Source organism: Neopelma chrysocephalum, unplaced genomic scaffold, assembly GCF_003984885.1.
Source record: "Neopelma chrysocephalum unplaced genomic scaffold, ASM398488v2 Primary Assembly neopelma1_119, whole genome shotgun sequence".
In the NCBI taxonomy this organism is placed as follows: Eukaryota; Metazoa; Chordata; class Aves; order Passeriformes; family Pipridae; genus Neopelma; species Neopelma chrysocephalum.
In genome coordinates this window covers 4,276,014-4,299,418 of record NW_020897781.1, presented here as the reverse complement: position 1 = coordinate 4,299,418, position 23,405 = coordinate 4,276,014, and the positions used below count along the sequence as shown (strand labels likewise).

Here is a 23,405-nt window from a genome sequence, read left to right as displayed (position 1 = left end):
CTGGCTCCCACAAATCAATCCTCTGTGCCAGACTCCATTGAACATTCCAAAAGCAATTCCTCTGGGCCCGATTTTCTAACGTATTGCCAATGTTGTTACGTTTTCCAACATTCTGGCGCTGCAGGAAGGGTGTTAAAATGAATATGATTTTAGTTGGTTCCAATTTTAGGGCCCCTACATATGGTAAAAGCAGTTAAAAGGGCCTTATTGCAAATTAAACTCAAGTCCTGTCATCTAAATGTCAGACCTGTTGGATATTTAGACTTTGAAATGACAGCCATTATCCCAGCTCTGATTTGCATCCACACTCATCTGCTGGCACAATGAATAGGGTTTTAAACATCACCAGGAAACCAAACACCAGAGGGGCACTGTGACCTGACCACTGGGGCTCACAGAAAATATTGAGCTCTTCAGTCTCTTTGAAGAGAATTACAAGTGTTTGTTTTCTGTGGAAATTATCCATACTTTGTCTGTGCTTGAAAGTTGTAAGAATTTAAGTGGGAGCTGGATTTAAAATGTCATCTTAGTGCTCCTTGGGAGCTGCTGTTCAGGTTGCTTCACATTTCTGTGGTTTGGGTCAGGCTGAAGCCTGTCCCTTCCACCCTGCAAGATGAACAGGCAGACCCAGGCCCTCCTGTGACTTTGCTCAGCTGATGAGAAGGCCGTGTTTGGCATCAGATGGATTTGGGAACCTGACCTGGAGGGTAGTGAGATTACACCTCCACCAGGCATTTGACAGCATTTCAAGTTGAGATATTTTGTTGCAAAGTATTTGTTGTAGCATCCAAAAAATTCTCATCTATGTCTTCCACAAGGAACAACTTTTAATTTTCTCAATGACTCCAATAACTGTAGACCCTTTTTCAGTAGTGATTATACATGTTTATTTTTGTGGGGATGTGGAGGCAGTGCTAAGTTAAAATTAAACAAATACCGTCAGTGAGTGAAAGGGAAGACAAAAGTGTAGGGAGAAAGGTTATGATTATGAAAGAAAAGGAAGATGAAGAGGTTGAAAAGCTCTTTTGTGTTTAGTTTTTTCCCCCTTAACAATGTTAGGGTTGCTGTTAGCAGAGGAGTAAGTCAAGCACCAATTAATCAGAGAGAGGAGGGACAGGGCAAGGTGCCAAGACATCACTTTGCAAGATTATTCTCTGAACAGCTGTCATTAGGACAAATAAGGTGTGATGTAAGGAAACTCTCAATATTGTCCTAAGCTACCATGAGGACAAGATCGGCCCTTGACCTGTTCCAGGAACAGGCTGGTGTAAAGACAAAACAAGGTCTCCTCCCTTCCTGCTCTAGGGTTGGACTGAACCCCTTGCTCTGAGGAAACATGGACACCCCCTTTCACTGTGTAGCAGGATAAAGTGACTCAGGAGGTGGCCTTGTTCACCTCCTCAGGCCTTGATTGATCATAAATGTCCTCTATGCATCTCCACAGTAGCACATCATCAAAATGCCCCTGAGTACCCAAAACCATCTTTCCTCAGCAGAGCTTGGCTGTCTCCTGGCCACAACAACCATCCTGATCAGTGCAGGAGGAGCTCAGGGATGGGAAGGTGCCTCATTGCCAAGACATTGCACATCAGACACACAGACAGTTAAAGAAATGCCCCTGTGCTTTCAGACTTTTTGGTAAGAGGTAACTTTTGGCCTGCCTTGAACCCTGTCTCCTGTATGCACAGAAACAAATGAAGCTCTGGATGCTGGTTGGGGTTCTGCATTGGAGGGGCAGAAATGTGCAAAAACACCCTCCAGAAATGAAAAAAAAAGTTAGAGCTTTCTTATAGCAAAAGAGATTTTACTGTGGATGCAACTGTCCTCACTGAGGGATGCTCTCCTCCTCACCCCACACATGTGAAAAAGAGACCAGCCTTAGTCGTCACTCTCAAATTTTCAGTGTTTGACTACAAGAGCTCTTCTCCCTCCTTGTGCTTTTTATAAGGAAATATTTAATAACTGAAGTTCATATTCAAACCTAACTTCTCCCTCTATAGTTTTCTAGTAGGTTCCCTGCTAATAGGAACCAAGTCCTATTTTACATGGCTATTTCAGAATAATCCTGGCCTGAGCAGAGGTTTTTCCCAGCTATAAATTGAAGGATTTATCTCAAAATGAAGTGCAAAAAAGTAAAAGTTATCTGTGAGAACAAGTTAGTACAAAAGCTGTACAAGCTGCCTCAGTTTAAATTCCTGTTTAAGGCACTAGGTGGCAACAAGAGACAAGAAATACTCTCAGATGAGGCTCTCGCCCCTTTTACACCCAGTTGAGCTGCTGGTGTAAACAACGCCGTGTACCACAGGTTTGGGACACAGATCTAAGGGAAAGGGGAAAGGGAAAGAGAACTGCAGACCAGAAAAACTAATCAGCATCTTTTTCAGGCCAGATATTCAGTTGTCCTAAGGGTGTGAAACTACCAAATTTACAACCAGTGAAATGTCCACTGGGACACAGAATATGTTTAGATCAGAGTCTAAATTTCAACAAGAAAATCTGGGGGTAAAAAGAGATCGGATTTTTCCACCCTTCTCTTTTGTTGTTAATGCTCAATAGCACATCTTTCATTTGGATGTTATTTTGTTATGCAAACATTATGCTCATATTATGATGACTTTGGCATTTTCTCCACTGGCATATGAAAGGCAGAGGTCTGAGCTGTGCAGCAATCACAGAGGAGCAGATAATAGACACTGGGACATTCTGTCCAGACTGAGAACCACAGTGCATAAATTTTAATACAGTCTGCTAGAGTCCAACAGAGAAAGTGCTGGATTGGAAAGCCACCACAGTCCAAGCCATTGGTGGTTAGGATCAAGGGGGAATCAAGAATGCCTTGTTGGGTTGGGAAAAAGGAGAATCTGATCCCGTGAGAAACAGGGGAAATGGGGAGGTATTTATTTTGCTAGTGCAAAGATAGGGATTCATGCAGTAAGAGCCTTCTGAACTCGAATAGTTCCTCAGCCTGAGCAGTTACCTCATAGCAAGAGCAAAACATCACCGTTTTCCTCTGTTCAACACGACAAATTCATTTCAGTGCAGAGTCTGTGTGCCAAAAACCAAAAGCGTTTCTCAACCTCTTACCCTCTCGTGTTTTGACAGCAGGAAGTGAAGGTGATGACCCGGCCATGAAATCTCCTCCTTCCACCATCCTGAAGAATTATGTCATTGTTGGTTCCTCCCAAATCTCAGGACAAGCTGCCCTTTTCCATCCCTCTGGCCAGAAAAGCTCAGACCCCCTTGGCAGGGGACAGGTGACGACACCAACGGGTTCCCCCCACATGGCTGCTGTTCACCTGCCTCTGCCTCCCAGCAGAGTCATCGAGGAGCTGCACAGGGCTCTGGCCACCAAACACCGCCAGGACAGGTACCTACAGCCTCGTGGCCACAGGGGGGCATGAGGACACTCATTGCACGACATCATTTCACTTGGGACATGATCCTAGCCTGTTATTAGTGTTTTCAGTACTCCTGCAGCTTGGGTTTGCCTTCCCTGCAATGGCACTACTTGGAACATCCATCCCTGGTTTAAGTGCTTGATTTGGCAGTTACTTCACTGTGTGCTCCTGCTTTATAAGGAGGTTACTGTGGCATGGAAGTAGGTTTTCAAACAGATAGAATCATGTGATAATCCTTGACCTATTGCAAAGGAAAATCTCCCCACGAGACACCAAGTCAGAGTAGTGAAGGCACATCCTGCTCTAAGTCCCAGCACCCCACACATGAGGAATGCTGCTATTCCAGGCTGTGTCTCTTGGCTTACATGGCAGCATGTACAATATCCATTTGTAACACAAATGCTTTTGTGGGAGTACACTGGGTACTTTATCTGGCTTTCATTATAAGCTTTCCTGTATATTAGAGGAGGAAAGAGATAACCTTTTCCTCCCCGAGCTTCAGAATTAAGTTGGTATAATTTCTTATTTCCATAGTGGCTGTTGCCATGGGGAACAGACTCATACAACATTATTTCCAGGTCCTGTCGAACCTTTGTCACAATCATAAAATATCAGAGTAGTAATATTTCATGCCAGGTATGTTTTACATTAGAAGGACGTGCTGTTGTGGATTTTTTAGTCACAGTATATCTTGTGACTATATACAAAAGAAAAACATCAGTAACCACCCTTCCATATCTTATTTTAATGACAGAGACAGCAAAGTAGATCCACATTAGCCATTCTCAGCACAGTCTTGAGAATGCCATCCTGTGTTGGCCCGTGCTGAACTCTCTGCCCTGCCCTGCCCTCTCTATGAGCTACAGGACATTCCGCTCATTCACATATAACAATAAGTTTCTACTGTGGCAGTAAAACAGTCTTTGTGAAAACTGGGCTGTGCATCTTCCACCCACAGCTTCCATGGAAGAGAAAGCAAAGGCTCTCCAAAAAAAAGAGTGGATGTGCGTCCATCCAGAACATCCAGCATGGAGCGCAACAAGGAGAAGGAGAACTCCCTGAGTTACAGCAGCGACTCAGAAAACAAGAGGAACTCAGTTAAAGAGTCAGATGAGAACAAAGAAAACATGATCATGAACTCAGAGCTCAAGGAAGACTCTGTTTTTTATCAGGATGAGGAAGTTTTGAATGACTCCATTATTTCTGGTAAGGAAAGTCACTTATGTTCTAAAGGTACACTATCAGAGCCTAACAGAGTGCTCTAAATAAGGCAGCATGGAACAGAAAGTACAGAGAAGTATCAATTCCTCTATTGTCACAGCAGCTGTTTCAAGGAATCTTGGTGAAAAGCTAAAGTTAAATTTGAGTCATAATGATTGTGATTGTGTTTGTCTTGCCAGGTACTGCATGCTAAGCTGATGTTTAGGTAGGGTTGTGCTGGTAAGTCATCAGTGTGCTTTATGCTCAATTCCTCGGTGCAAGCTTGGGCCATTCCCAAGGCATTCCCGGTCTGGACACTGGGTGGCACTGCTGGTGCCAGCATTCACTCAAACCTGTGCGTTTCTGACAGGAGGGAGGGGCGCAGCAGTGACAGGGACAGCGCCAGAACAACTCCCTCACAATCTCACATTCCTTCTAGTTTGAAAAAATCTGGGTTGGTCTCCAAGTCAGGGAGTAAAACCATCCATTAATCCAGAGCTGTTTGCAGTCAGGGCACTGCCTTAGCATGTCACCCACTCTCTGCCGCTGCCACCACGAGGCAGAGCAGCAGTGCCACAGCCCCCTGCCTACAGAAGATTGGTACAGACAGGTGAGGAATCTTACCTTGGCTTTCCATCACCATCCTACTCAATAAATCATTCTTTGAAACATCTAAAAACATAAAGCAAGACAGTCTAGTGCACGAGCTTAAGTATCAACATAACTAGAATTTAGCCCACAAGTGACAACTGGTGTAATCAAGGTCCTTGTAGGATTTGTTTTTTACTTGATAGAAAGAACAGCAGATATGATAGAAAGGACAGTAAAGATACAGGAAATTAAATGTCACGATTCAACTGAATTAAAACAGGAACTTTTTTCAGGAACCTGCATCCCAAACATGAAAAGGGTGTGAATTGCCCAAACATTCCTTGTTGACCTGGCTGAGCTGCCATAAATCAGGAAACAAGCCACAGCCAAGATCCTGCCTGAGATAGCTTGGTCATGGGGCAGACTGGCATTGAACCTGCATGACTGCCCAGGAAAAATAACCCTTAGGAAAAAAAATGCTTAAATGAGGGTATGTGCAGGTTCACTTTCTACTGAGATAGGGATCAGGAAGGAATTTGCCTCAGGATGCTAAAAATGGATGTGGGGAAAACTAGTTTGGGGCTTTATTTTCTCTTTATTCTCTGGTTTAGTTTTATTTATTTGTTTATTCTGAAACATCAGCTCTGGGTTTCTGTAGTGGGTGAAATAACAGACCTGGCCTGGTCAAGTGGGCTGGTCAGGATGAAAGCACATGAGGGGTACAATTTCAGAGCATGTGTTTCTGAAGGGGGGAAACATCATCTCCCTCTTTCCACTTTTTTGGGCAGGCATTATTTTTCAGGAATTACCCAATTGGTCAGGCAGTGGGAATGGCTCCTTAGACTGGCAGATCAGCCTGATCCAGATCTCTTGCATTTTTATTTGGTGAAACACCCTCCAGATTAATCAGTGCCCAGTGCATTTGGACCATGGGAGTGGCCATGGCATAAGCCTTTTGGAAATGCTGACATCTGGATGGAGGGAGCACAGCTTATCCTCAGTGGGTTATATGCTCTCTACCATTCAAATAGTACAGCAGGATTTGGGTTAAACTTGAGCTTTTTCAGATATGATTTGTGTTTTTAATTTCCCAAAGTAGTAGGCTCTCTCTTAATGTGCAACAGAGCAGCCTGGGAACAGTGAAACCTGAAAATATGTTCAGGGATACCCAGGAGTTTTCCAAATGTCCTTCAGATTGTTTCAGAAGGAGTTCTGGTGGTCCCCGTGTACTGCAAACGCCCACTCTGCACCCACTCCCAGTGAGGCTGAGGCTTGAAAACCTTGACAGAGTTTCAAGTCTGTGGCTTTGTGAGCCAAATGTTTCTGATGGAGTCAGAATTCAGTCAGCAGAAGGCTCTGCGTGGCATCAGCCAAATCATTTAACTTCTTTACCCATCTGTTAAATGTATAAGTATCACTTCAGAGAGGGCTGTGTGGTTTAATTTAATTAATGTTTCCAACAGACTTTGAAAGCATTTGAAGGAAGGTGCTAAACAAGGGCACAGCTTTTAGACTCTAAAAGGGGGTTTGAGCTCATTATGGTTTCTAAAAAGTTTAGTTTTAGATCAATGCAACTATCAAGAGACTTGTTGCTGCTCACACAGGGAGACCATAACTACTATGCCCCACCTTCCCAACAGATATGTGTGGGAAGGAGGTTGTATAAACTCCTTCCCTCTGCATAAAGAAATTCGAGATAAGTAGTGATAATAACAATAGAGGTCCACATATCCCTAGCAAACAAACCCCCAGTATTTGGGAAGGAGGATCTGTTTAGGATTTAGAATCTTGCCGACCTCCAGAGCATCCTGCCATCCTTTAAAAATAGACTTTAATTCTATCTCAAATGCCAAACAAAAATACCAATTAAATGTCATTTTCTTTAAAAAGAAGGTGACCTTTTGTAGAAAAGGTGAAACATTAAATTAAAAAAAAAAAAAAGGCCCTTTAAAGTTAAAAGAGATCAAAACAAATTAACCTCCTGTTACACCCCGAGCTCCCAAGATGAAGCAAAGATTTAACTGTAGGTCCTGACAATGCACCAAACCCTGTGTGACTGGTGCTGCTCTGCAGGGACAATGTTCACACTGCTGAAGCCCTGGACAGCACAGCAGCAGAGGTGAGGAGGGGTCTGGTGTAAATTTACTTGCCTACAACCCACCTGAGACACAATTGCTGGAGGATTGCAGCCCTACCAGTACAACCCAGCAGCTCACTGGTTTTAATAGCACTTCCCTCTTCTTTTGTCTCCATCACAAACAAGCTCCCCCTCATCAAACATGGGCATCACCCCACACTTCCAGGGTGCATTTGGAAATACAGCTGGCTTTCTACTTCACAGACACTTCCCTGCACAGCCTTCCAAACACATGGCAGAATGGCTTTATAAGCTCAAGAGTAAAATTTTCATTTCTTAAGCCTTCTGAAGACTAAAGAGTTACACCAGAGAAAAAAAACACCTACACTCAAACACAGTTCCCTCTAATGAGAGTGAAAGGAAAGTGAAAGGGTGTTTTAATGTCATCAGAGGACTCAACACCCATTACACTCTACTCAAAAGAGTTGCTGTATGTTCTGCTATGAACAATTCCTTTGTAAAGGAAATGTTTAGGTTGTCTGGTTTGATGGAAACACTGTCTCATATTTTTACAATAAGCACAACAGGTCATGGAATCACAGTAAGTATTTGTGTCTCTTATTGCCCAAATGTCCAATTAAGTTGCCACCATTCTGCAAATCATCATAAAAACTGGTCTTTTCTTTCATTCCTTGGAATATTTGCCCCTTCAGTCTTCAGAGGAAAAGGCCTTATGCCAATAGAGTAGTATTGACTGCTAAATGAAATCCTGTTATGACACACTGTCACACTGGACAGGATGCAGGATGTAGATGTACACAGTGGCTGACTTTTAGTGCTGCAGTTACACACAATGTCTGATCACAATTCACATTTTCTGATTTCTAATGTCAGAAAACCAGAATGACATTTAATAAATATGTATATTATATACATTATACATATACACACACACACGCCAAGCAACAACTGCCATTGTTTCAGTCACCAATATCTGTTCCCGGCTATACTGGTGACTCAAAGAGGAAAGTGTACATGTCCCAGCCACTCCTGCCGTGGAGCAATCCAGTCCTTTTTCAAAGGAACAACTCTGTGGTTCAGAAAATAGGGATTGCTCAGGGTTACAGAGATGCTCTGGGTTACAGAGATGCTCAGAGGACTGTGGCAAGATGCACAGTCTTTGACTTCTGAACTAGTGACATGAATCATGTCTCAGCTGCAAATAATTTTCACTGCAGAGCTCTGCCTGGTTATCATGGATAACAAAGATAACTAAAGAATATGATCCTTCTGCATTTGTAGGGTGTTGTCTCTGAGCCCTGCTCAGCTGTAGTGCTCCTTACTTACATTAATGTGTACAACTGCTCCTTGCACACTGACGTACACATCACTGTCACTCTGTGATGTTCCTGCTCTTCAAACATTCCTGTTTCATTCCCAGGATCTGTCTTTCTAATAACTTTCTTTTCAATGCATGTCCCAGGTACTTTGCCAAGAAAATGCAAGAAAGAACTGCTGGCAGTAAAACTACGGAACAGACCAAGTAAGCAGGAGCTGGAAGACAGGAATATTTTCCCGAGGAGGACAGATGAGGAAAGACAGGAAATCCGGCAGCAAATTGAAATGAAACTCTCAAAGTAAGTGTTGGGAACGAGAACAGGGAGGAACCTCCCTTTGCAAGGGAGTGTCCTCTCAGTCCTGTTGGATGAGACACTGTGACCCACCCTCAAGTCCATACACAAACTAATACAGCACATTTTCAGCTGTCAATCAGCCACAGAAAAAAAAATAAATCTTAACTCTCTCTTCAGTCAGGATTGCCTTGATTCCAATAGAAACCAAGACAGAGGTCTATGTGGGAGACAAAATTCTGCCAAATCTACCTGCAGCTCCACTGATGTAATCAAGATTTTGAGGTCCTGCTTTAACAAAAAGAATAATATAATTCTTTATTAACCTGATTTGGCTTTGTTAGCACTAGCTGAATTTGAGGATAAAGGCAATCATTACAGCTGCTTGCACGAGGGAAAGGTGCTGTATTGGTGGCTGCATTGGTGCTTTAAGGAAGAGGCAGCATTGCCCTCACCTGGGGAAGGTGCCTGTGTCAGTCCAGCTGCAGGCACAGCAGGATGGTCTGGTTTTCATCAGTAACCAGGGCAACAGGGTAGTGTTGTGAGAGAAAAAGCATCACTGTGGCTTGTAGCCTAAAGCAAAGATTTAAGATGACTATGAGGCTCAGACTGCACCATTTGGTTTGTGTATGTGTGGTTTTTCTTTTTGAGAGTTCCATTTGGATATCTGCAAACATGAATATTTTAGATGAGACAAAGTGGATTGTTAAATAATCTGTGCTCTGCCTGCCCACACTGGGACAGTGAGCGCTGCTCGCCGCCAAAATGCTTGGAATCAAATTGAGAAACATGAATAGAAGTTCATTTTCAAGGTTTATTAAATATTAAATATCTCAGGCCTCTCCTGAAAGGAACATTTATTGATATTTAGACTAGCTCATTCATGTGTGTGTGCTTTTGATTAAACTTTACCTCAGGGGACAGGGAGTGAGAAGCACACACATGGATCAGAGCATGAGTCCTGAGGGACCAGAGTTTGTGCAGGAAAACATCCCTGCCAGCACCACGCTTGCCCTCAGCTAAGGATCGTGCTGTTCAGTGAACACAGATGAGATTTTGGGTGCCCTTCATGATGCCCCTGCCACTGATGGAGTCATTGCCTTCCTCCAATCTCAGTGATTGCGTGACAGCACTTTGCTCCCAAAGGAAAGTGGTGCCTCGTGGCAGTGACTGCACAAGGCAGTGCAGATGCCAGACCCTGTCACAAAAAACATGTGCATCCCATACAAGTAGAAAAGATCCTATTACAATTTGCTTTAAGTTCCAAAAATTACAGGCAGAGCAAATCATAGATGTGTCCCATTAATAACCATCGGAAGGAAAGCGTCATGGACCTGGACCATCTGGATCCTGCAAGCCTTGTGTATTCATTGCAGGGGAATATTTAAGCTGCACTGCAATATTGCTAATTCCAGTATTATGGCCAGTCAATTGCTCATAAGATCTCTTCACAGGTCAGGAGCCCAATTTGATAGCTCTAAAATACACAAAAAAAATGGTTTCCGCCCCAGTGCATCCCTAAAACCAAGTTCACCCGTCACAAAGTATTCACTGAATGAGAAGATGATGTCACATCCAGCCACATCTCACACTGCTGAAATGCCTAGAAGGTCCCATCTCATTTTAGTCCAGCCTGACTTCCATCAGTGTGAAAGGTCTAATGGAATTGCAGCTGCAGGTGGTATAACTACAGGCTTTATCCCTGTCTTCTCATTTATCATTTAGCTTGCTTAATAATGAACCTAAAGGATTCCTTTCAAGGGTGCATGCCTGAAGTCAAATGTCAAGGAACTCAAAATGAAATTGCCGGACAGGTGAAGGCAAGGGCTGGTCATGACCAGGAGGTGTCTATGGGGGAATGCAGTGAAGGGACACCCCACACTGTCTGCTCTGGTTTTGTGGAACAATCTGTGGGTGCAGCCCATTGATCTCATTGGTGATGTCTAGAGGTTGGCTAAAAGCCACCTTTGTTCCAAGTGCTGGAAAACATGCCTTCATTTAGCTCCTTCTTCCAGGAATGTGGAATACTGAGCACATTTCGGGGAACAGACGGTACAGAGATTGCTGGAATAGCCAGGAATGGCAAAACAGATTGGAAGCCCTCTCCCACACAACTTCCAGCACATATGTGGGCTGGCAGAGCTCAGCTCAGCTCTTAACTCATCCACCAGAATAGACATGAGCATGCAGACAAGCTCAGGTGGTGGATGCATCAGGAAAATATTTACACCAGGAAAAGCAAGTAGGTGTTCAAAAATACCCAACCACCAACCAACCAAGTAAAAATGGGTATTGGTAAAGGCCAGAGAGCTAGAGCCTAGAGATATCCCTCTGGAATTTCGGACTAGGACTCACCCCACAAAACCCAGACCACCCCAGAGACCCCACTAGCACAGTCTGGCAGCAGCGTGGAAATGAAACCACGCTGGGAAGAATGAAATTCTTGGATGAGATTTTGAGGTCTTTACATTCATTCATTTCACTGGTACTTGTGCAGCATAATCTCTTTGTGACAACTTGAAAGTTTATAGCTAAGGAACTTACTGCTGAGTGCTGAGGTGGGAAGTACAGAGCAGGAAATGGGATCCAGTAGGAATGTCTGCTCTCTGTAGGGTTTTGCCACTACCTGTGCAAGTGAGAGCATGTTGCTGCTGCCATAGTAGTAACACTTGATAACAGTAAATCATGAATCCATGTGTCCCATCAGGTTATAGACCTGTTCTTTAGCACAAAAAATAATATATGGGCAGATTAGCGAGTAGTTATTCAATAGCTGGCGGCATAAAAACAGCAAGAAAACAAGATCAATATTTTTCAGCACAGTTGTAGGATTTGATAGTCTGTAGCTGTCTAGCAAATTGCCTCAGTCCCACAGCTAACGCAGCCTAGCAATGTACTCTGGAGGAAAAGCTGTGCTGACATACCTAATGTGCAAAATACATCAAATAATAGTGTTTATGTAACTTCAGAAATGGGGAGACAAAAGAATAACATCTTCTCAAAACCACTGTATTTTGAAATGGTTCTGGTTGTAACACATTTCAACAGTAGCTGTGAGCCTGCTGAGAAAATCAACTCTCTGCTATCACTCTGATGAGTGTTTATGAAGTCAAAGCTAAAATCCCTATTTTTCTTCACTTTCCCACTTATTCCATCTCAAAAGAGAGACTGGGGAGTTCTATCTTTTGAGCCAGATTCTACTTTTACAGCAGTGCAAATCCACTGACTTCAGACTTATTATTGACTGACAGCAGCATGAGGATTCCAGGAGTCATTTATGTGCATTGCTGCTTTTGAAAAGTGTATTTCCTGTATTTCGTGCTCCCAGCTAATTTAATCTACCACTTGTTGCCGTGGAAACATGCACTTCTCCCTGCTCCTCCATCCAAGATGGCAGGATTCCATTTTTCCCAGATTTCCCTATGCTGTAGTGCTTCTCTTAGTAATTCATGCATCTCCAGTGCCCCAAGCCATGGTGCACACTTGCAATATTCTACTGTGCATTAGGCAACAGGGCTCCCAACAGGTCTTGGTTCCCATTAGTATGTGCTTGGAGTACAGATAATAAGCCCTCAATGGAATTCAGTGAATTTGGAGCTCTTTGTGTCACGAGGCAGAAAAGACATTTGCAAGTACAATTATTTGCAATATCTACTTTCTGTCTTACAGGCTCATGATGTTCTAGAGGGGGTTTAAGCTGAAACCTGGGGGAGTAAAATAGTTGCTAGACTGAAGAGTGATGCAGGAAAAGATTGCTTAATTAAATTTGATCTCTGACTGTTTAGAAAGTTGATGTTTGAGCTGCCTGGGTCACTGGCGCTTTTCAAGAATGCCTCATATAACATAACCACAGTTAAAGACGCTCCAATATTACTTAATGTTCAATGAATACATGAATTCCTGGAAAAGATTATACTTCATGTTCTCTTTCACCTCCTTGGGTATTTGCATAAGTAGACACGAAGTGTTAAGTGGCACTTAAGAGATTATGGAGACAGGAACTCACATACAGAAACCGGGGCATCAAAGGAGTCAGACAGGAGGAACGATGGGTTTGTGGACACAGAGCAGAACCAAAACTTGAGCACCTAAAACTGATCTTTACCACATTGAAAATCTTGGCCTGGGTAAGTGGATCATGCTGGGGCAAGGCTTCTTGGCAAAGTGAAGTGAAAAGCAGGTATCTTTATTCAGTGCTTTACCACATCTGGGATCTGTAGTTCTAGTGCTGCCCTGAGGTTCTTGGAGGGGCATTTTCAAGTTGACTTGCCCAGAAACTGCAGCTGTAGCTAAATGCACACACAGATTACAGCCTGGTTTGTACCTCAGCCTCAGGTAACAGAGCGTGAAGTTTGCAGTGCTGCTTGAGACAGAACAATACCAGGCTAAGAGCACTTCAGATTTGCAGCCTAAAATACAGCCTGACAGTTCACCACAGAGCCATCACGAAGGAAATGTTACCTACTGATGGCACAAAAGCTGTCCTGTTTCCCAAGGATGGCACAACCAGTGCCACTTCCTCACAGAAATGTCTCAGTGCAGCTTTGCTCACTGAAAAGGCATCAGCCCTCCAGACTGAGAGGTTCTGCAGGAAACTGGGCTGAATCCCCAGAATTCAGGGGACTATTTTTTTTAGTTTGACCAAAAAGGGTGTGTGTGTGTGCCCAAATCACTAGTAGCCCTAATGCAGAAGTTAAGTAGCTGAGCCCAGTTTAGAGACTCACCTAAACTCACCTGGAGCTTAGCAATGTTTTTTTGATGAAACTCCAACTCTCAGTCACTGCACTAAAAATCAGGGAAGTGCCCTGATTTCAGAGGGCTGGGAAGACTTGACACAGATTCATTGCAGAGACAGAAAGGCAAGGGCAGGCACGAAGAACAGCTCAGCTGTCAGCACTAATTAGCTATGTACAGTTTAATGCCTTTCCTTCTCATTTGGCAGCAATCAGCCAGGTAACATCTCCCTGATGCTAAAAATAACCCCAAGCACAGCGTGGGCGGCTGTGCAGCCTCAGCTCCTCACATGAGACACGAGCTATTTATAGAGCCAGTTTAATTCTGGGGGCGTGTGTGGAAGCCCGGGGAGTCTCCTGTCTCCTCTGCACCAGACAGAAGAACGTGATGGTGCTGGGGGACCAGCTGGGGGCTGCTGTCAGTACGTGGCTGCAGGATTTTATTAAGAGCTTCCACAGTGCCTGAGTGCTGTGTGAGGATTTGGGTTTTTTTTTTAAACGTTTTGTCCCTTTTCAGTTATGGCCTCTGCTTTTCAGGTTATAGAAAGGAAAAATACTGTGGGGAAGGGAGAAGGTGCAAGTGATGGTGAGATTTTTTTTGCGCTGCCTCCAGGATTTAGATGTCTGGATCCCACAGACATTAATATTCCCTCTGCCCTTCCTTGGTGTCAGGCAGTGGCACACACCTAAAATCCCTGCTGTGAACACAGTGACAGACAGCACTGGCCCGGTCCAGGGGGCTGAGGTTTAGTGTGTGCTGCCAGAGGTACTGAGACAGCCTTCAGTGATAAAGATCAGGAGGAAAGGGAGAAGCCTCAAGTGTTTTTATCATCTCCAAGCAGTGAGTGAGTTCAGCCTCCTGTTTACAGGGCTTTTCATGTCCAAGGGAGCATTAGAGGAGCTTCAAGTACATCTGTACACGCTGTACCTTGGCTACACTGTCCCCTTGTCTTAAGGGCTGAAGAGCTCTTGAGAAAGGTTTGTTCCCTTTCAGGTATTATACCCACAAAAATAGAATGATTTTCACTAAAATGAATCCCTGGTAAGCAAATAAACCTGACCCCAAGTATGGGATCATATCAGGCCCTCTGAATAGAGGCTCTTTAATCAGAGGCACTTGCTTGCTTCAGCAATGAAGCAGTGCTTGCACAATTAATTATGGAGCACCCTGGCAGCTCTGGGCAAGAGCCGTGATCTGCAGCTGAACCACAAAGAGCAATTTGCTGTCTCAGACCAGCCCACAGCTTGTCTGGCAAGGATTTTTGAACACACCAATTCATTTATAAAGGGTTGAAACAGGGAGGACTTAATCCTGTGTTATTTTTTTGATTTGAACACATGCACAGGACCCAGAGCTGCTGTCAGGGCAGGTGTGTTGTGCTAAGGATTCGGCACACACCTCCTGCTGGAAACGGTGGCTACTTGTGCAAACATGGGGCAGTGTCACTGCAGAGGCAGGAACTTCTGCCAGGGGACAAAATAAAGTTCCAAATTCCCAGGGCACAGCTGATGAAAGATTGTCTTCTGGGAAGATGCTATCTCCTCACACTGCTCTGTTCTACTTCTCTGGCAGTGCTGGGAATTCATAATCAAACATGTTTTCTACAGCACAGTGAAGGCAAGGGCAGCAGGTCAAAGCACAGCAGGCAAGGGAAGAGCAGAGCAGCAGGTGTAAACACAGATAGGAATATACAGGACCTTTTCTGGGACACAGAGTCAATTCCTCAAATAGATCTTCTGGCATAAGTGGCACATACAAAACTAGAAATATAAAAATCAGAGTTGGGAAAGCTGTAAAATATCACAGCAGAGCATAATTACGTAAATAAACTTACGGGAAAACTGCTAAAGCAAGTGTAAGCAAATAAGGCAAAAACATTTTAGGGAAGAAAAGAGCGCACTTGCTTTGCCAAACCGCCTACAAATGGAAGCATGTGTTCAGACTCAAATCCTCCCTCAGAAACTCAGCACCTGCACAGGCCTGGAGATCTGGGCTCAAACCCTGTGAAGTGACAAGCAGTCATAAACCAAAATGGAAACACAGAGAAAGCCAATAACACTCTGTAATGCTTCACCTTTCACTGGATTATGATTCAGGTCCTTGAGCTAGTTGGAGTCTGCAGCACAAGTAATTACAGAAAGAAATTACTTTAATTTAATTTGCAGAGCTTAATCGATAGAGACCAAGTGAGCTGCTCTGGTTGTCACAGTGATTTGTGCTGGTTTCTGATGCAAACCTGACCAGAACAAGGTGCTGAAACAGTTGTGAGCTCCTGATAACCCAAGGGTTGAGCAGGGAGGGATTCAGGCATTCATTCATTCATCCTCTTTGTGGGGATGGTCACTGTGTTACTGAGATTATTTAGGATTAGGGGTTTTTTGTTCGTTTTCTGTTAATGAAATTCAGGAAAAATGTTTTATGCACTTAAAGCCAAGTGCTTACTTCACTGTAGTTGGAACAGAAGCCAGATAGGAAGGAGGACAGCGTGTATCTGAAAGACTATGAACTGGCACAAGTAAAATCTCAGCTAGAAAGGGGTTTACCTGCATGTTTTTTTCAGTTTGAACATATCCATTTCAGACGTGCCACTTGAAAGCACATAAGAACAAAAGAGAGAGAGAGAGAGGGGAAGTTTTGCTGTTGTGTTGGTTCTCCTGCCCACTTGCCCTTTAAACCCAACCAAATTTAAATGCAGACTGGATATAAATGAGTGTCCCCATCAGTGTTGCTGTGAATTGCCTGCAGAATACCTAAGCGGAGAGAAACTTCTCCCACTAAATTTAAAGTGTGGCTTTTAGTTTGGAGAAGGGAAAAGACAAAACTTCCTTGCTGTGGGGTGTCAGGTCTGCACACACCATACCTGGAGGGCACATGGCTGTACCACAGCAGAGCTATCACTGATTTACGGGCAGCGTTGGCAGATGAATCATCTGCACCTTCGCATGAACAACTCGGTCGTATTTTTGGATTCTTTTCCAAGAACTGTCTCAGCACATGTGATGCAAGGAAATTAATTCATGTAGAGCAGTTGCTGCCTCTCCAAATACTGTGAGAGTTACTACAGTTTCCTCCTCCTGTGGCTCTGAGCACAACTTCTGCAGCCTGGTTCATTCAGGATCTTAATTCCTCCAGGAAATCAGGCTTGCTGCTTTCATATAGAAAACTGGGTCAGTCTGGCACAGTTTTTACCTTTCTGAGAGAACTTCAGAGAAGGCAAGGCAGATGAAAAATGAAGGAAATAAATATTTAGAAAATAGGGAGGGGAGAAGGGAGAGAAAACAGACCAGAACAGAAGGTCATTGATTTCAATCAACCACTGCTCAATAGATATTGTACAGTCGTATCAATTATTAAAACACAGTTCTAGCTAAATCTTTTTGGTTCCATTGCCTGTGCCCACCTGGCAAGTTGCAGCTGTATAATCAGGTCTTGTGGGGTTTTTCCTGTAGTTTGGGAGCTACTTGTGTCAAACAGAGCACTACAAGTTTCCTTCAGTATCTGTTTTTGAGGATAATTAACTCATCCAAATGGCCTGCACACTTCCTTGACCTTTCCAGGCTCCGGAGAGTATTTTTCTCCCCTGAGAAGCATTCTTATTTTCTTATCTTTTTCTTTAGCTGTGACATGTAACACACCAAAAGACAAAAGAAAAGAACTCCCAGATTTATCACTCCATGCTCAAGTATTTACCCAGTGTAGTTAATAAGGAACAGATGACACCTCTGGAGGTTGAGGACCTGCTTCTGTTGAAAATCCACTTATGCAGAGGACTATATCAAGACAACTAGGAAACAAGAGCCAGCAAGATGGCAAAATCTGAGTCTTAAATCGCATTAGAAACAGGAACTTATATGTAGTTAGTCCACTGCTGTGTGAAGATGTGTCAGTTATTTGGGTTTTTAATATTATACAAAATACTACTCTGCCAGAATAAAACCATGAGTGCCTCATTGTTGAAAAAGAGCTCTCAAAATCAAGACTACACAGCACACAGATGAACCACCACTGTCATTTTCTTGAGATGATCATATTCATTAAAATGAATTAATACTTCATTAATTTCTCAGAAATCATGTTTAAAATAGTAATTAAAAAAAAGCCAGGCTCTCCTAGCAGTGTCTGCAGAGAGCAGCTGGCCTGGTGCAAAGAGATCAGGCTAATTTGAGGGTGTCTGCAAAAGCCATATTCTGGCCAGGCTGCACTGCACCCTGTTATAATGATCACTTCCAAATACCACCCAACTGGGGCAAAATCCTCCTTCTCAAGGAAAGGTTAAACAAACCAGGGCTAATGGAGTAAAGGAAGTTATATTTATAGGCATCATGAAATTAAGCTTAAAGAAATCCCTTTAGCAGAAAATGATAACTGGGGATAACAGGCATGTGGGAATGGCCAGCTTAGGTGTACAGGGGTGTTGAGAGCAGGAAGCTCAGAGTCAGCAGGACTTTGGGTGGACCAGAGGCCCAGCTCTCAAATGTTGTGACTCGCTGTGCATGAGCTGCAATGAAAAACGTGCTCCAAAAGCCTAGAAAAGCAGGGTACGATGGAGAGTGTTTGCACAGTTAAGGCCTCTTCCAGCTCTGAGAAGGCACTGCCAGCTCACCCCACTGCTGAGCTCAGCCCATCCCAGCAATCACTCCACAGGCAGGGAACAGCTCTGAGGAGACACGGAGGTGGGAAAACAGAACCAGAACAGGGAGAACTCACAGATGTTTTCCTCACAGCCTTGTGCTTTGACAGTAAGAGACAGTGCATGTTGTACCATAACAAATCATAGCTGTACTGTCATGAATAAATGCTCAGGTCAATAGGGAACGTTACATAATTAAATTCTTACATTTTATTCAATTGAAGAACCCAGGTTTCAAAAGCTCGGAATATTCTGTTCTGCCTGAAATTTTCCAGCAAATTCTGTTTGGATTTACATGGCCATGAGCAAACACAGGATCCTAAACAAAGCTAACGAGGGTCCCAAAAAGCTTTGGGGAAGAGCAGACAGAAAATGAGGATGACATTTTAAAATTCAAATCCTCTCTGCATTTCCCTGTAAGTTGGCCTGTCTGCAATGCTCAGTGTCACACACAGTAGCATCAAGTGACAAGTCATACTACTCACCCAGTCCAATTTAAAAACAAAGGAAAACAGAATTACTGAAATACCATTTGCAGAGGGAAGTGAATAAATCCCCAGAGGGTCTGCAAATCTGGTTTTCCAGACAAGACACTTTGCCACACTTTCCTATTCTGTACCACAGAGATAACTACAGAGACCAGCCTTACAGAGCACTGGGAGAGCTGCTGGGGAAAGGACTACAAACCAGGGGATTGTTGAGACTGGGGGACTCGCACTTTACCGAGTGTTTGGGTTGCTTTGAGCTGGCAGTGGAATTTCTCATAGTGGGAACACTTTGCATTGAAAATCAAGACACTGTCAAGAGAAATTCTGAGCTAAAGCAAAATATTAAAATCAAATGAATGGCAATGCAGTAAAGAAGCAGGGTTCAGAGCCTGCTGTGGGCAAAAGGCTGTGTGTGGCTCTGGCCAGCCAAGGCTAATGACAGTGTAAGGGCAGGCTATTGGTCTAAATCTGTCCTGAAAAACACTAGGCCAACAATAGTATGCACGAGATAGACAAAAAATAGTGCAACAGATGGTGGAATGCTGTCTGAAGGCAGGGATATCCCATCCTTTTGGAGATGCTGTGTGGGTGAGTGACAGGCGAGAACTAGAAAGTACTTGCCTTGCCAGGGGGGATGTTCCCAGAGAGATTCCTGCCATTGGGAGCAGGTGTGCAGCTCTCTATCCCAGCAGCATTTGCAACTTTAGGAATCCCTATCATTTAGGTTTTTTTCTTTAGGGATTACATAAAATGCTTGGAAAGTACTGCATCTTCCCTAATTTACTTCAGTAATTAAGAACACCATCCCTTTGCATGAAGCCTGACATTACAAGGGGTTTGAAAGTGCCCCGGGATGTCCATCCCTGCCAGGGCTCAGAGCTCCTGGGTCAGTAGGTTCACACAGCTTGAGACCCCCAGCTCCAGGGGAAATCCTTGCTGCTGCTCTATGCAACACCTTGCAGTGGCAAATACACCTGCAGACGTTTATTTGTCACTGCACAGACTTTGCAGATTGCCAAAGGGTCCTTTATGTACTACTGCAGCTTACAGGGAACAGGGAAGGACGTGCTCCAGAACTCCCACTGCATGGAGAATTCTCAGCAGCTCAGTATCCATGGTGAGAGCGGCCATTCCCAAACCATTCTGCATTAAAGGAGGGGGAGGAAGAGGACTGACACACACTCTGCAGAGACAGGCTGACAGGCCACACATGCCAAGATTTCTTTGTCTGCTCTCCGCAAATCCAGCTGTGGTTTCTTCCACTGACCCAAATCCCACAGCTGCACATTGCAGTGGCATCTGTTGGTAGGGGCAACTGTTTATAGGTTAAATGGACAGTATTGCAGGATCTTCCTGCTGGCTGTGCAGCAGAGAGCATCCAGCTGAATCCAGGACATTTTGGGGCACTGCCATCCATGCACTGTATGTATTTCATACACTCTGGAACACAGCTAGTGCTACAGTCCAAACTGACATTTCTTTCTGTCATCCTGCCCCTGTTCCCTCACCCTGCAGTGGCTGGCATTGCATTCCTGGCTGCCCAGGAAGTTGAGCCACGAGCCCTCAGACACTTAATTTCTTATGGGGCTCAAGAGTGGCTGGCAAACCAGTCTCTGCCTCCCTGGAAACATTATATTAGGCATCATTTATTTGATATAAAGTTAAAACTTAACTTGCTTTTCCTTTTTTTTTCTTTTTTTTTTTTTGGTACATATCATTACCCAGCAAGCACCCAGGAGCATGGAACTGTTTCAGTAGGAGATAGGAAAGTTTCAGGACAGTGACAGTCCCCACCACTGAGCTGAGATTTGTTTCTGGTCTACTGATGATTCACTTGCAGACTCCCTACTGCTGCTCAAGCAGTTGCTATCAGAGTTGATTTTGGTATCACTTCAGCAGTGGCAGATGTCTTTATTTAAAATAATATAATGGTAATACATACATAGTAGGATAGAACTAATACCCTGGGATTTATATGATTCCTTTTATTTGCCTGTCCTGAATTATCAAACCCACAATGTTCTCAATTTGCCCAGACTTGAAATATGTAGCATTGCTTTTTTCTCTTTCATTCTGTGGGAACACAGGGCTGCAGAGTTGTACTCCTGTTTTAGAGAGGGGAAAAAAAAAAAAGAAAAAGAAAGAAAACCTATTGCTTTCCAATGAAATATTATTAACCACTTTCAGTGACCTGCACAGTGTGACCCAGGTCATAACCACCATGTGGTTTCCATTGGAACACTCTTCAATATGCATTTTAGTACAGAGTTCTAAGCCCTGATCAGCCTTCCGCAGAGGAGGGGCACTGGGAGGCTGCATTACTTGTACTGTTATTTGAAGAGCTTGTTCTTTGAGCACTCTTTTTTGCTGAGCTATTTTTAGCTTGACTGTATTCCCCAAACCAGCTCTTTGCCCAGCTGCAAGGTAAAGCAGAAGTAAGAACAAGCAGTGGTGCTGCTCACACTGACATTGCTCCTGAACAAAGCACTCATCAAACTACAGACTCAGAACATGTCTCTGGCTGAATAATCAGTTGTACTTTTGTCACCCTAGTGACTAAATATTGTAATTCTGTTACAAACAGGACAGATCCACTATGTAGCAGCTCTGTTAAACCACAGAGTGGGGAAGCAGATGGAAGGAAGAGGAGAAAACTCCTGTTCTTTTACATTCACACCCCAATGTCAGAGCATTAGTTCTTGTGTAGTAAATTAAAACCATTCTGTGATGTCGGTCCTGCAATGTGCCACAACATCCTCCAAGAGTCCTTATCTGTGTGTTGGGAGAGGTATGAAAGCAAAAGCCTCCTGAAGGGGATGGAAGGATGCTCAGCATCTGCACTGAGCTTTGCAGCAGGCCTTTGAACTGAGGCTGGCTCTGCTCCCCAGCTGTGCCTGGCCTTTCTTCCTCACACATTGGGAAAACTGGGGACCCAAAGGTCAAATGCAGCAGGGCTTTCACAGGGGGTGAAAACAGTGATTAGGTAAAGCCTTCTCCATCTGAATCCTCTGCCATAATTAGATCTGGCTCTGTTGGTGCATCTCAGCCCACACAGTGCTTATCACTAAGTAGCACTGTGCAAGAGCAAACCTGTCACAGGGTGTGGGTCGCTCGGGGACGGTGGGTTATGATACAAGGGTCACGCTGGGCAAGTATGTGGTTTTGATTCCAACTGAAATCTGAACTCCTCATTGCAGGGCTTATATCACAGAAATTATAATGATGGACAACTGTAATTGCCTGGGAGATGAGAGACAACATAATTAACTGAACTCGTGCTGATTCGCAGCCTTGAAAATGCAGACAGAACTAAAGGCCAAACGAATAAATAACAGATGTAATTAAGGCAACATATACAACCCCTGTGTTTATCCACAGTTTTCTTATTTGGATGCAAAAAATAGTTCATGAAGGAACACAGTCACAAATATTGGGCAATTTTAAAGCATACAACTCACAGTATCTACCATACCAACTCACCCTTTTCATACTGCTCTGAGCTCCATCACAGAACGGCACCAACTACTCTTAGGATGATACTCTTAGATGCTCCAAGGGCTGGAGCTCCTCTGCCATGGAGACAGGGTGAAAAAGTTGGGGATGTTCAGCCTGGGGAAGAGAAGGCTCTAGGGAGACATTATTGTGACCTACCAGTACTTAAAGGGACCTTATAAAAAAAGAGGGAGAATGACCTTTCACATGGGCAGAGAGTAATTGTTCAAAGGGGAACAGTTTTAAACTGAAGGAAAATTGGGTTAGATTAGATAAAAGAATGAGGATTTTTACAGTGAGGGTGGTAAAACAATGGAACAAATTACTCAGAGAGATGGTGGATGTCCTGTTCTTGGAAACATTCAAAGTCAGGCTGGACAGGGCTCTGAGTAACCTGATCTATTTGAAGATGTTCCTATTCATTGCTGGGAGGTTGAACTAAATGAATCTTTAAAGTTCCCTTCCAACTCAAACTATTGTATGATTTTCCTGTTATGGCAAATGCTGGCACATCACTGAGCTCATGCCAGAATTACCTTGGGGTGAAAACAAGTTGTGTCTCAGTGTCTGCCTTCTAATTTTGTACAGACAGTAAAAGAGAAGTCCCTCCCACCACGGATTTACTACTACCCATAATTGTACATTGCCAGCAGTTCTGCACTGCCACAGTGCAGCGCGTGGGTGACTCAAAGCCCTGGCACACATCCTCTTCACAGCTACTTATAGGGAGGATGAAAATAAACTGCTTGATGAATTGAACATGATGTTCTGGTAACAGAGATGCCAATTTAAGAGGCAGAGCCTTGGCCTCCTGATGGGCAGCGGACACAAGCAGCTTTATGAGAAGCAAGCACAGGGCACTCCCATTTCTCCTCCCTTTGGCTGGACTGGAGCTCTCCTGTGAGAGGGATCCTCCCCACCACCTCCCTTCCCAACTCATCTGCAAAACCACCTGACACAAAGACAATCAATGCAATTGCCTCTGGCTACAGCTCATTTACTGATGGCTGGATTGATTGCTCGCTTGTCAGTCCAGGGTCCACAGGCACATGCACGTGTCCAAGTCTACCAGTTCCCTGCTCCCTTTGGAGAAGATTATGGGAATCACATGGATCTAACTAGGAGCAGCAACAGGATTCCAAAGTATGTCTTTTGGCTTCAGCG

The 23,405-nt window shown here is 43.9% G+C and overlaps 1 protein-coding gene across 2 annotated transcripts in view; it reads left to right on the top strand.

The window, feature by feature from the left end:
• The window catches only part of PHACTR3 (phosphatase and actin regulator 3), a 100,825-nt gene that overhangs the window by 62,769 nt on the left and 14,651 nt on the right, over positions 1–23,405 (top strand). For both annotated transcript variants that reach the window (XM_027697555.1, XM_027697556.1), the window contains exons 6-8: positions 3,106–3,367; positions 4,357–4,604; positions 8,750–8,903. In XM_027697555.1, the coding sequence (XP_027553356.1) occupies positions 3,106–3,367; positions 4,357–4,604; positions 8,750–8,903 (664 nt within the window). The remainder of the gene's footprint in view (positions 1–3,105; positions 3,368–4,356; positions 4,605–8,749; positions 8,904–23,405) is intronic.